The sequence below is a fragment of the Thunnus albacares genome, chromosome 9, assembly GCF_914725855.1.
Source record: "Thunnus albacares chromosome 9, fThuAlb1.1, whole genome shotgun sequence".
In the NCBI taxonomy this organism is placed as follows: Eukaryota; Metazoa; Chordata; class Actinopteri; order Scombriformes; family Scombridae; genus Thunnus; species Thunnus albacares.
In genome coordinates this window covers 767,631-780,944 of record NC_058114.1, presented here as the reverse complement: position 1 = coordinate 780,944, position 13,314 = coordinate 767,631, and the positions used below count along the sequence as shown (strand labels likewise).

Sequence of the window (13,314 nt, the reverse complement as noted above, 5' to 3'; positions counted from 1 at the left end):
CATGAAAAAACTCATACTTGATATGAGTTTAAATTAATTGTAGATTGATGCAATTATAAACCTGATTACCTGTTTTACAAAATGTTTTTACAAAATGTTAATGATCATTTTATTACATTGAATAAAGATTAAATATACAAAATTTAAAACAATTAATTAAACTCAATTTATAACAGTATAATTTTAAGCCTGATTATTTGTATTACAACAGTGTCAGTACATTTGTATAGTAAATTGAATAGTTTTATAGGTGGAAATACCCTTATTAATCATTGAAAAGCTAAAAAAAATTCAAAAGATTTCATGTAAAAGTTATAAAAAAAAGTTATAAACTGTACTTTAATTATTTAGGTTAGTTTCTGTTATTTTACAATATTTTATTGGCTCCCAGCCGCCTGCGTTTTCTTTTTTTAGTGTCACTGAACAAGATTTATGAACAAAAGATTTAAAGTTATGTGTCGCCTCAACAGACAGCTGTAACAGTTCAATATGTGCATGTAACAAATATATAAAAATACATCACTGCTATTTCACTACTATTAAAATGAATATTGATCTTAGCTCAGCCTCCTGAACCAAACACTTTACAGCTCCGATGTTTAGTTGTAGAATTAATAATAATGCAGCTGTCGGGACGTCTTCTGTCGGTGTTAATTAGACCAATAACTGAATATTAAGCACATTAAAGGAGACGCTCAGAGCATTTCCTGTTTCCTCTTTCTTTTCTGAAAGTTTCCTCCTTTTCTCACAGACGGCTTTAGAACTGATCCAGGAAATAAAATAAAAACATTTCATTAAAGAAATATAGAAGATATTAAACTGATGATATTTCTGATGAACACTTGAACCTGCACCTCTAAACATCACCGTGACAGTTATCAGCTCATCACTTTCTGGTTAAGACCTGATGATGTAACGACAGGTGATATGATCGATAACTTCCTGTTCTGCCCTCTAGTGGCTGAAATCTGCACAACACTGAGACACCTGAGCTCTCATGTGACTGATTCTTCTTCCGTTCTGAACCTGAAACTTCAAACAGACGAGTCGAGACCTTTGTGACATCACCCAGGTGTTCAGGTGTTGTGCAGGTGATCTGCCAGCTGGTTTTGGTCCATCCTCCTCAGGATGTCCTGGGCGACCTGCTTGGCGCCCTCGTTGTGGTACTTCTGGACCATCAGGTCCACGGTTCTGGCGATGTCGGCCGCCTCCAGCCGGCTGAGCGGGATCGGATCGGACTGCAGACTCAGGAGATGCTTGAAGGCTTTTAGATCGTCTGAACGCAGAGAGTTAAGCATGTTGAGCAGCAGGAACGTCACTTCCAACGAGTCTGAAACACCAACTGGATCCACAGAAACTATTATTAGTTATTTAATATTATCATTATTATTATTATTATGACTTTATGATCTCAGTTTCAAATAAAAGTATTGCTTTCTGATCACTGCTTCAATTAAATTATTGTCTTTGTTGCTCATTTTATTCTTTAAAATTACCAAAAAATAAATAATCAGGTATTTAGTCAGCACAGTTTTTAACTGATATCATATGTGGCATGGTCAATATTTCATGATCATTTGGGTTAAACTGTGACTGAACTGTGAACATAATGAAGCTAAAGTGATTAAAAGACGACTGTCGATGTTCCTGACTGTTTACTGTGAGAGGATGTCGGTGTGTTTGTGTTTAACTCACCTGCAGCACAGACAGCTGAGGAAACACCTGCAGCAAGCAAACAAGCACAGAGACGCCAGACATCATTAGTTTTGCAGATATTTTTGACCAGATGGTGGCACTAGATGAAAAGTCAGAGGATCAAAGTTATTACAATTCATCCTGAGGGGAACATGAAAGTGTGAAACTAATTTCACATCAGTCCATCCAGTTGTGTTGAGATATTTCAGTCTAAATCAAAATGGTGACCAACAGACTGACAGACATTATTGTCCATAGATTCATGCAGCTCACACAGTTAAAAAAGGCTGATTTGTCAACTTTCTTGATATAGTAAAGCAAAGCTGCTCACACCAAATATTTATTTACTTTCTGCTGTTTATTCAACTTTGGATCAAGTTAACTGATCGATAAAAACTATTCATGAATGTTCCTCAGTTTACTTTTACTGCCTAAAACCTTTGCACTGTAGTCTATGAGGCACAAATGTTAAAGAGCAATTAAAAACGTTGTCAAAGTCTTGAATGACTGAAAACAGCCATGAGAGCTGTTTCATGTCTGGTTGAACCAACAGACACATCTCAGTCTGTATTCAGATGTAGGAAGACGTTCAGTCTGACCAGATCTTCTCCAGCTGTTACAGGACGACATATATATATATATATATATATAACTGTGTGTCGTCAGCATATTGAAGATCATTTCCTTTTTGATAAAGCTTATAGTTAGGGCCGACCAGGCTCGCCTTGGATCAGCCCTTAGTTATGCTGCTATAGGCCTAGACTGCTGGGGGACTTCCCATGATGCACTGAGCTCCTCTCTCCTCCTCCTCTCCATCCGTATGCATTCATGTAACATCAATGCATTTCACTAACTTTGCTTCTTCTCCGGAGTTTTTGTGCTTTCTCATCTCACAGGAAATCCTGGGTTGCAGGATGAGCCTCCGCGGTCCTGTTGGCGTCCTTCCCTGGCTGCTGCTGTTGCTGCTGTTATTGTTGTTGTTATGATTGTTGTTATTCTGTCCCCCCTCCCCCTTTCCCTCTTTCTTTCTCTCTCTCAACCCAACCGGTCAAAGCAGATGGCCGCCCACCAAGAGCCGGGTTCTGCTTGAGGTTTCTACCCGTTAAAGGGGAGTTTTTCCTTACCGCTGTCGCCAAGTGCTGCTCATGGGGGAATTGTTGGGTCTCTGTAAATTAAAGAGTTCGGTCTTGACCTGCTCTATGTGAAAAGTGCCCTGAGTTGACTTTTGTTGTGATTCGGCGCTATATAAATAAAGATTGATTGATTTATTTTGTACTTTTGGAAGATGTGATCAAGTGGTCCAAGATCTGATCCCTGTGGAACGCCATTTCTAACCGTAGAAGTTTTATTGTAGCGCCTTTATACCAATCAGCTAATGAACAAGTTAATGAACTGACCTTTCAGCTGGACAACTCGACTCCACACCGCACACTGAGTGGACCCCAGCAGCCAGCCAATCAGATGGATCAGAGACACTTTAGTCCTGAGCTTCAGCTCCACCCTCCTCACCTCCGCCTCCAGCTGAACCTCGAACGATGGCAGGAAATTGTTGTAGTCGTTAAAGTTCACAAACTTAGCGCTCTGAAACAAAGGAAACAGGCTTTATGTTTATTGTGATGAAAAAACTGAGCTGATTGGTCGAGTTTGACCACCAGTTCTAGTGACCACGTCTCCCCTTTGGCAGAAGATAAAGGAGGAAGGACTGAACGCCTCAACCAGAGCTTTATGTTTCTTCTTTGGCGCTTATTTCCTTTATGTGTGCAGCGGTGATGTATGTGATGTATTGTTACAGCTGTTCCATCCGTGCTGACATTAATTCCAGCAGCCCAGCCGTGTGCTAATTAAAGAAACTTGAACTTGAAGGTGTGACGACAGAGATCATAGCATCAGGTTTAGAGCAGGCAGGGTGGCTGATGGTCTACAGGTCTGAGGGACTGTAGCTACCAAATATGATGTAAAATCATGGTATTCTGGAAATTATAAGGTTGAGTATAATTACACTGAATAATTTGATTTAATTGATATATGTGCACACATATCAATCATAGGTCTAAATATTGCTAAATTTGGCTGAATTATTAAAGCCAGATGTGATAATAACATCTGGCTCTTATTGCTGAGCTGAACCAAATGATCTGTTTCACTAAGAAAAGCTGGAATTCACTTCACTATTATTTCAGTGTTCAGTTCTCCTGTTTTATATTTGATCATATTTGAGTAAAAAGCTTTCCTGTTTTCTGATCTGTTTCCAAATAAAAACTGTGAAACATCTGCACAGCAACTGGAAACAATGACTGAGTGATAAGAGTGTTGTTGTTAACCAGAGTTTTCATCACCACTGTAGTTACTGACGGATATCAGCTTTGGAAGAGGACATTAAAGAGAGAACAGGAAGTAACAAGAACAGGAAGTGTCAGATCAGCTGACCTCAGGTTGGATGACAGTGACGGGCTGTCCGTCCAGTTCGTACGTCTGATTTGGGATCAGCTCACATTCAGGCAGAGCTTCCACGTACTCCGCCCCGATCCGTCTCTTCCACTCCTTCATCACCTGAAGTCAGAAACAAGAGAACACTGAGTCTGAAGAGTAAAACACTGAGTCACTAAACACTTGTCGGTCTTCCTCTATAATCTCCAGATAAGAAGTCGGTCTGTTAACTGTAAAGGAAAACAAACCGACTTCTCTATCTACCTGAGCTGCAGTGGGAGGGGCTTGTGTACCTGCGTGATGACAACGTTCCTGGGCAGCAGCAGGACGTACAGCGAGGAGTTGAGCATCACGTCGTCCGACAGCCGAGAGAACAGAAGCACGAGGCCACTGATTGCATCGCCGGACGCCGCCGGCATCACCAGACCGAAGCAGGAGAAGCCGGACACGTCGACCACCACGTGACCGCCTGTCACCTTACCAGGTGTGAGGAAGTCCACACGGTCCTCAGTCGCATGAGCCACACGCAGGAGGTCCTGACCTGTGGAATTTTGAAAAAGCCTCAGCTGCTATTTTAGAAAAGTTTCTGAATCCATACGGAGACTCCAGCAAGACACTGACTCAGTTCTATACACGTTATAATGTTTTGTGTTCGCTTCTATGTCTGCATTAAAAAACAAATGGCAAAAAGAGTTAGGAGTCTAAATATCAGAAGAAATTTGGCAATTAAGTATAAAAAAGATTAACTGAGATTAACTCTAAACATCACCTGATACAGTTTAAAGTCGTGCTACTCCAAAACATTTCCTGATATATCACAGCTGTGATAGGTGGAAACTACAACAGGCAGATCTTGTATTTAGTTTTATCAGTTGTTCAAAATTACATCATTATTGGACTAATATCTTCAATTTATATCTAAATGATTTAAAAGATCCTAATAATCCTGGGGACATGGGAATCAGTATCAACATGAATAAATCACAACAACAACTTCTTTCTATTGTTTAATTACAGCAGGATCTCCACCTGATACGTTTTGTTCTGGGACGGCGGCTGTGTGGAGGTGTGTTGGTCACTGCACCATGTTGGTGATGTTCTGTGTATTGTATTTGAAGATGATGATGATGATGATGATGGTTGTATGGCGGTGATGATGAGCTGGTACTGACCTGAGAGCAGCTGGCAGTGCGGCAGGTGGAGTCGGTGGAAGCTTCCTGTCAGCAGGGTGAACCTGAACAGCGGTCCGGCAGGCCTCAGACCTTTAGAGGACAAGAAGTCCACGTCCCAGGGAACCGTCTGGTAGACCACATCACCAAAACCCTCCAACAGCAGACCGGTCTCAAGGCAGCGGAAGACACCAGGCTGCAGACACCGCAACCTGCACATAACAACAACATCAACCAACAACAGCCTGAAGCAGCTGACAGAGCCAACGTTAGCTTAGTATGTTCAATGAGCTTGAAGAACCCTGTTGTGGTTCAGAGACAGAGATACGGACTGGTACCTGAACATGTCGCCGTCCTTGTGGACTTCAGGTGTAATCTCAACCTAAACAAACCAAACAAGTGACCAGTTATACAGCTGTGCTCATTAACCAATCATCAGCCAGCAGCAGTGTAATTAAAGAGACAGGTGCGGGTTGTGTTTGTTGTTGTTACCGGTGTCGTGTTAGCTTCCGTCTCCCCTCTGCTAACAAACGAGCTCTCTGATGTCACAGCTTCTCCTCTCAGAGGCAGACCTGCAGCAGAGTGACATCATCACATCACCTTCCACCTTTACTTATTGACATCAATTGTTTCTATTGATCAGTTTAATCTCTGAGTCCAGTGAGGGGAACTGTTAGTGTAGCTTAGCACAAAGACTGGAAGTGGGGGGAAACTGTTAGCGTAGCTTAGCACAAAGACTGGAAGTGGGGGGAAACTGTTAGCATAGCTTAGCACAAAGACTGGAAGTGGGGGGAAACTGTTAGCGTAGCTTAGCACAAAGACTGGAAGTGGGGGGAAACTGTTAGCGTAGCTTAGCACAAAGACTGGAAGTGGGGGGAAACTGTTAGCATACTGTGTGGAAGGACAATCTTCAGCAGGACGTTCCGAGCGACGTTTTCCGCCTGTTCGGGTCCAAAGTGTTCCTCCAAAAGTCTCCATGTCGTTGGCCTGTTTGCGTGCTCCAGCTGCTCTCCACCAATGGGAGGGCAGCTTTCTCTTGACAGGTGATCACTGACCAACCACTGGAAAGCTCTGAGCTCGTCTGACACCAGACACTCCAACATCTCTGTGAGGACAGACGTCTCTGAGGCATGCTGGGAAATAAAGACAGGACAAGACCGGTCAGCAGAGGGATGACACAGTGATGACATCACACACCAGGGTCATGACATCACACATCAGGGTCATGACCTCAGATGTTCTTTAGACCTGATGTTCTTTAGACTAAATGTTCTTTTAACTGCATGTTCTTCAGCCCTGATGTTCTCTCCCTTAAAACCTCACTGAAACTGTGATGTGGTCTACAGACCTTGTCCCTGATTGGATCGTGGTCCAGCTCCTGCAGCAGGAATGGTTCTGATTGGCTGAGAACCTGGTAGAACACTTCTTGTGCTTTGTCCCCATTCCTCAGGACCAAGTCCACGAGAACCCGGTTCTTGTGCTTGCGGAGGGCGTAGATGTTGATGGCGTCACTGTGTGAGGTGTTCAAGAACCCGTGCCGCTGCAGGACGTTCAGGACGACTTGGGGCCGCTGCATCCTGCTGATCAGCTTCCTGCGTTGCATTCTGACAAAGTCTGGACCGGGTCTTGGACTGGGTCCAGGTCTCGGTGGAACCGGGGAGTGGGACCTGCAGAGGTTGTAGACCCGACCCTCCCTTCCAATCAATGCCAGGACCTCCGCCAGCACTGTCAGCGCCCCCTCCTGCTGGTAACACTGCAGCAGGATCTTGGTGGTGCCGACGGTGTCGGCGGTCCAGAGCCAGCGAGGGGGGACGGGCGGGAAGTCCTGCAGGTGGTCCTGACTCAGACCCCAATGGACCCGCCACAGATCCACCGCCGGCAGACCCGACAGCTCCGACATCAGCCGGTCCTCCTGCAGAATCTCCTGTCCGTTCATCTGGACACTCAGACGCTGCTGCGATGTCCGACCCAACATGTTACCCATGATCAAACTCTGCCCTCAGCTGTGACTGACAGGCTGACAGACGATCCTCCTGTAAGGCGAGACGAGGGGAGAAGAGACGAAGAGACATTAACACCAGAGATCAGAGACACAAGCTCATAAAATGATTAATAAATAAAATATACAGAGAAGAATTAAAAAGTGACAGTTTCATTATTCCACTAAAAGCTCCTAAATGTAGCACAATCTTAAATTAACCCAAAATTTGTGGTGAATTTTTTTGTTATCAATTAATTTCAATATACAAATTGTCAAATTGCCCCTAATTTGTCTCATCTCTGAATAAGTAAATCATCATTAATAATTAATTAATAAATCATTAATTAGCAGCTGAAAATGTTTCAGAACTCTGACGTAAACCAAAAAGTCCCCTTAAATGCAGAATGAGCAGCTACCCAAAGGTCGACGTCCAGAAACGTCCTGAACAACACAGGCAGACACACACGTCTACTGGGTAACATGTGATGACTGAGAGCGAATATTTTTGTACGAGTCTATACTCCTTTTTTTTTTTAAATAAATCCTGCTCATTCTGCCTTTAAGCTTAATAACACTATAAACGCATTATTAATAGATTTGACAAATATCTCCACTTAATGTGTAAATTAAGGGGAAAGTCAAGTACCCCTTAAAAAATGTGGGTGTTTGTTGTGTTTACGAGGGTAAATTCAGGGTTATGAGGGGTAAAAATGTAGCAGTCAGCCATTCTTGGGACTTACTGTTATTATGCTGTTATTTTTCCTTATCATCATTATTATTGAAGAGGCATTTCTTTATCAAGGGGACATTTTCATTGTGAAGGCACTTGTGAGGATCGTTCTCCATGTAAATATATATTTTTTTGTATTTTATGACATGAAAAACATCCTATAATTTACACTTTTTTTAAAAAAAAATGAAGGGATGTCTATCTTTTAGAGATGTCTTTATTTGTTATTTGGTCATTTTAAGGGACCTGGGGGGTTCATTGATGGATAAATTAATTGATTATAATATATCGAGGGGTTTTTAATAGATTATTTCCATATTTCTAGTTTTTTTTCGGGGCTAAAACCCCTTAAACAGGAAAGCATTTCTTAATTTACACCTTCAATTAAAAAGTGCAGCCCTTTTTAAGGTATTACATTTTTCAATTTGAAGGTTTTTTTACCCTTTAAAATCCCTTGAGCTACACATCTGACTGTATTTACACTATATACACATTTATACACTATCAACCATTAAACTACATATAAACACAATATACACATTTATACACTATCAACCATTAAACTACATATAAACACAATATACACATTTATACACTATCAACCATAAAACTACATATAAACACAATATACACATTTATACACTATCAACCATTAAACTACATATAAACACAATATACACATTTATACACTATCAACCATTAAACTACATATAAACACAATATACACATTTATACACTATCAACCATTAAACTACATAAACACTATATACACATTTATACACTATCAACTATTAAACTACATATAAACACAATATACACATTTATACACTATCAACCATTAAACTACATATAAACACTATATACACATTTATACACTATCAACCATTAAACTACATATAAACACAATATACACATTTATACACTATCAACCATTAAACTACATATAAACACAATAAAACAGTGATGTAATAAAGATCGTCATGTGCTGCGTGTTGTTGTGTTTTTATCTCAGTGTGTCTGATTGACACGTGTGTTGTTGTGTTGTTGTGTTTGTGTGTTTGTGTGTAAAATGAGCAGCTGTGTGCAGCTGTTCAACATGTGGACTCAGTATTGAACCAAACAGGGAACCAACTGGAATAAACTGTAATTATTAACTACCTTGAGACCCAATTAAGAAACTTAAAGGCTTCAGTCTGATTGTTTCATTCATACTTTCATTTCACTTTTCATGTGACCACAGTGTGTGTGTGTGTCCCACTAAAGTCCCAGTTTCCAAACCAGCAGCTCGGTTCACCTGACCTTAACCCTACAGACGACCTGCTTCTCACCACAAAGGAGTATTTAAAGTCTCTGAAACCAACAACACATTTCAGCAGACAAACATCTGTTCATCACGTCCAAAATACGAGAGTAAACACTTCAACACAAACAGGATGAAACACGTGAAAACATGTTCACACCCGGAGCAAAAACAATCAAATAATCAAACACACAAAAACTAAAGATTCAAAAGAGTTCCAATAATCAGAGAACAGAAACTAATAAACGTATTGATCCTGTCACACCGACATACAAACACTGAATATTCAGATATTTACATATAATTTACAATTTACAAACATCCTGTAAAAGAAAAGATTTCTTACCTGTGACAGAAGGTGAATGATTGATCTCCGCTGTGTTGATATATGTATGTTTCTCCACTTCCTGTTTCCTGTTTGAGCAGCGGTTGTTGGTGGTGGGAGGGGTGGGGAGGGGTGAGGGGTGGGGAGCGTGGGGGGGGGGGGGGGGGGGGGGGGGGGGGGAGGTGGGGGAATTTTACAAATTCCTGTGAAGACTAAAAACAAACAAACATGTTGATTCATAAATTCCATCATTCATAACTAGAGGTTTATCATTAATGATCGGTTATTTATTCAAACTTTTTTGATTTGAGGATGAAACAATGTAATAAATAAATAAATAAATAATAATGATCAAAAGAATTTAAACACAAAACAAACAAACAGACTAAATACAGTTTGGTCAATAATACAAGTCGACTTATAAACTGAAACATATTGAATAAAGAACCATAATGGAAGAAAAATAAATCAAATATTAAGAATATTAAAGAAAGTTGAAGGTAAAGTTTTGTTTTAACAGTAAAGTTTGTTCATTTAAATGTAATAAACTCAACAGATTTGATGAGTTAAAGGCTGCAGCTGCTGTTTAATAATCTGGTTCCAACCAGAATGAAACTTCTGATGATGAAATGTTTTACAGCTCAACCAGCACGAAGCTGAAGTTTTACTTTTATTTTAAGTTCTGAGGTTCAGAAAGAGAAACTGCTCACGACAATAAATTCTCCAGGACTTACCCCGAGCCGACAGGAGAGAAACCACACAGTCGTCTTTGACTCAGAACTGAACTTTTAGGCTCAAGTGTCACCAAATCTTTTTTCCAGTGAGTCATTAAACCAACAGTCAGTCATCAAATGAACATTAAAACTGTGTTTCTTGCTGTAATCATTCCTCCTGTTCATACTGACCATTAGAAGATCCCTTCATAATGACCTTACAATGGAAGTGATGGAGGACAAAATCCACAGTCTGAAGCTAATATGAAGCTTCAGCGTCCAAATGAGTCAAATCAAGTAGATATCTTTCAACGTTACAGTCTTTTTAGTGTCAGAGTTCCTCTTTTTGTTACTATACTTCCACCTGCAGCTCAACAGGGAAACACTGTCCGAGGAAACACAAAGAGGGAATTTGATGCTAAAAAGACTGTAAATGTGTCAGTTTTCACATAGAGCAGGTCGAGACCGAACTCTTTAATTTACAGAGACCCAACAATTCCCCCATGAGCAGCACTTGGCGACAGCGGTAAGGAAAAACTCCCCTTTAACGGGTAGAAACCTCAAGCAGACCCCGGCTCTTGGTGGGCGGCCATCTGCTTTGACCGGTTGGGTTGAGAGAGAGAAAGAGAGAGGGGAAGGGGGAGGGGGGACAGGAGAACAACAATCATAACAATAACAACAGCGAAGGCCCAGAACCCAGGGGTTCCTGTGAGATGAGAAAGCACAAAAAACTCCGGGGAAGAAGCAAAGTTAGTGACATGCATTGCTGTTACATGAATGCATACAGATGGAGAGGAGGAGGAGGAGAGAGGAGCTCAGTGCATCATGGGAAGTCCCCCAGCAGTCTAGGCCTATAGCAGCATAACTAAGGGCTGATCCAAGGCGAGCCTGGTCGGCCCTAACTATAAGCTTTATCAAAAAGGAAAGTTTGAAGCCTACTCTTAAACATAGAGAGGGTGTCTGCACCCCGGACTGAATCCGGTAGATGGTTCCATAGGAGAGGAGCCTGATAGCTGAAGGCTCTGCCTCCCATTCTACTTTTAAAGACTGTAGGGACCACCAGTAAGCCTGCATACTGGGAGCACAGTGTTCTAGTGGGATAATACGGTATTATGAGCTCTTCAAGATATGATGGTGCTTGACCATTAAGGGCTTTGTAAGTTAGGAGAAGGATTTTAAATTCTATTCTAGATTTTACAGGAAGCCAATGCAGCGAAGCTGAAATGGGAGAAATGTGGTCTCTTTTTCTAGTTTTAGTCAGAACACGTGCAGCTGCATTCTGGACCAGCTGGAGAGTCTTTAGAGACTTGTTAGGGCAGCCTGATAATAAGGAATTGCAATAATCCAGCCTAGAAGTAACAAATGCGTGAACTAGTTTTTCTGCATCTTTTAGGGACAGGATGTGATTTTTGTGATATTACGTAAGTGAAAAAAGGCAGTCCTTGAAATTTGATTTATGTGGGAGTTAAAGGACATATCCTGATCAAAGATAACTCCCAGATTCCTTACGGTGGTGCTGGAGGCCAGGGTAATGCCATCCAGAGCAGCTTTATCATTAGATAATGTGTTTCTAAGGTGTTTAGGGCCAAACACAATAACTTCAGTTTTATCTGAGTTTAGTAGCAGAAAATTGCAGGTCATCCAGGTCTTTATGTCGTTAAGGCATGTTTGGAGTTTAGTTAACTGATTGGGTTCATCTGGCTTCATTGATAAATATAATTGGGTGTCATCTGCATAACAATGAAAATTTATGGAGTGTTTCCTAATAATATTACCTAAAGGAAGCATATATAAGGTGAATAGAATTGGTCCAAGTACAGAACCTTGTGGAACTCCGTGTCTAACTTTTGCCTTCACGGAGGATTCATCATTAACATGTACAAACTGAGATCGGTCTGATAAATAGGACTTAAACCAGATTAATGCAGTTCCTACAGACTGCTGAAGCCTTTTAATTGACTGTGTGGACACACTGTGGATTTTAGCCTCCATCACTTCCATTTAAAACACATTTGAAGGATCTTTTAATATCCAGTCTGAACAGGAGGAATGATTACAGCGAGGAAAACCTCTTTTACTGTTACTATGGAAACCTGACTGCTGTTGTTCCGACATGTTGATGATGTTTGAAGCCTCTCAGGTCAGTTTCAGGAACAGTCGATGTCTCTAAACTTTAAACCTCTTCAGTCTGGCTGCTGATTACAATATTTTATTTACTCATTTAATGTTGAGTCTCTTAACTATTCAACTTTATTTGTAATTGTATCTGTTTTATCTTTATTCTAAATCAATTTTATTGGTTTTATCAAGTTTTCGTCACTTTTATTTCTCGTGTGCATTAAAGTTATTTTACTGTTGATGCTGTTCTGACCTGAAGAACGGTGACAAATACCAGCAACTTCCTTTAAATCACTTTTTAAAACTCATTTTTATAGACTTACTTTATGTGATGTCATCTTTTTTTTTTTTTATCATCTTTTTATCTTATTATTATTGAAACCTGACTGTTGATCTTTGTTTTATTGCTCTTTGAGTTTCCTGCCTTCAGTTTTTAAAGGTTCTATAAATAAATCGACATCATCATCATCAGCTGGCTGCGTCCTCTGATGTGTCTCATGATGATGAAGATGTTCGCTGTGGTTTGGCTGCTTGTGGTCAGATTATTTCATGTTTGGATCCAAACCAACATGAACTGATCTACTAACCAGTATGGTGTGTGTATCCAGTCTGATATATACTGGTGGAAGAAGTATCACCACCACAAAGTAAAATCCTACTTCAGTAAAAGTACATAAGTATCAGCAGCTAAATTTACTTAAAAGTATTAAAGTGTCAGTAAATCAGACTAAATAAACAACATTATTAATATTGATGAATCAGTGTATGAGCAGCATTTTATTGCTGCTGGAGGTGGAACCAGTTTGAACCAGTTTGAACCAGTTTGAGCTGCTCTGTCAGCAGATCAATCTGAGGG

General features: G+C 40.6%; 2 protein-coding genes across 2 annotated transcripts; both read right to left on the bottom strand.

Annotated features, from left to right (window-relative positions):
• Positions 1 to 198: 198 nt before the first annotated feature.
• Positions 199 to 4,628, bottom strand: LOC122989390. The gene is made up of 5 exons (XM_044362244.1): positions 4,416 to 4,628; positions 4,123 to 4,245; positions 3,093 to 3,276; positions 1,696 to 1,722; positions 199 to 1,342 (listed from the first exon to the last, which is right to left on the bottom strand). The coding sequence occupies exons 1-5, from the start codon at positions 4,539 to 4,541 to the stop codon at positions 1,077 to 1,079; spliced, it is 726 nt and encodes a 241-aa protein (XP_044218179.1). The 5' UTR covers positions 4,542 to 4,628; the 3' UTR covers positions 199 to 1,076.
• On the bottom strand, positions 4,551 to 9,734 carry LOC122989385. Its single transcript, XM_044362239.1, has 7 exons — positions 9,649 to 9,734; positions 6,640 to 7,324; positions 6,184 to 6,424; positions 5,784 to 5,863; positions 5,630 to 5,673; positions 5,291 to 5,503; positions 4,551 to 4,663 (listed from the first exon to the last, which is right to left on the bottom strand). Exons 2-7 carry the CDS (start codon positions 7,273 to 7,275, stop codon positions 4,630 to 4,632), a joined length of 1,248 nt encoding a protein of 415 aa, XP_044218174.1. The 5' UTR covers positions 7,276 to 7,324; positions 9,649 to 9,734; the 3' UTR covers positions 4,551 to 4,629.
• Positions 9,735 to 13,314: the final 3,580 nt, after the last annotated feature.

Excerpts from the sequence above, each read along its gene's own strand:
- LOC122989390 (XM_044362244.1), bottom strand. The coding sequence starts at position 4,541 with ATGCCGGCGGCGTCCGGCGATGCAATCAGTGGCCTCGTGCTTCTGTTC. Across the intron at positions 4,246-4,415 it reads GGAACGTTGTCATCACGCAG|GTGATGAAGGAGTGGAAGAG; the intron begins GTACACAAGCCC and ends TTCTGACTTCAG. Across the intron at positions 3,277-4,122 it reads TCACTGTCATCCAACCTGAG|AGCGCTAAGTTTGTGAACTT; the intron begins GTCAGCTGATCT and ends CCTTTGTTTCAG.
- LOC122989385 (XM_044362239.1), bottom strand. The coding sequence starts at position 7,275 with ATGGGTAACATGTTGGGTCGGACATCGCAGCAGCGTCTGAGTGTCCAG. Across the intron at positions 5,864-6,183 it reads GAAGATTGTCCTTCCACACA|GTCTGCCTCTGAGAGGAGAA; the intron begins GTATGCTAACAG and ends ACTCTGCTGCAG. Across the intron at positions 5,504-5,629 it reads AAGGACGGCGACATGTTCAG|GTTGCGGTGTCTGCAGCCTG; the intron begins GTACCAGTCCGT and ends TGTTATGTGCAG.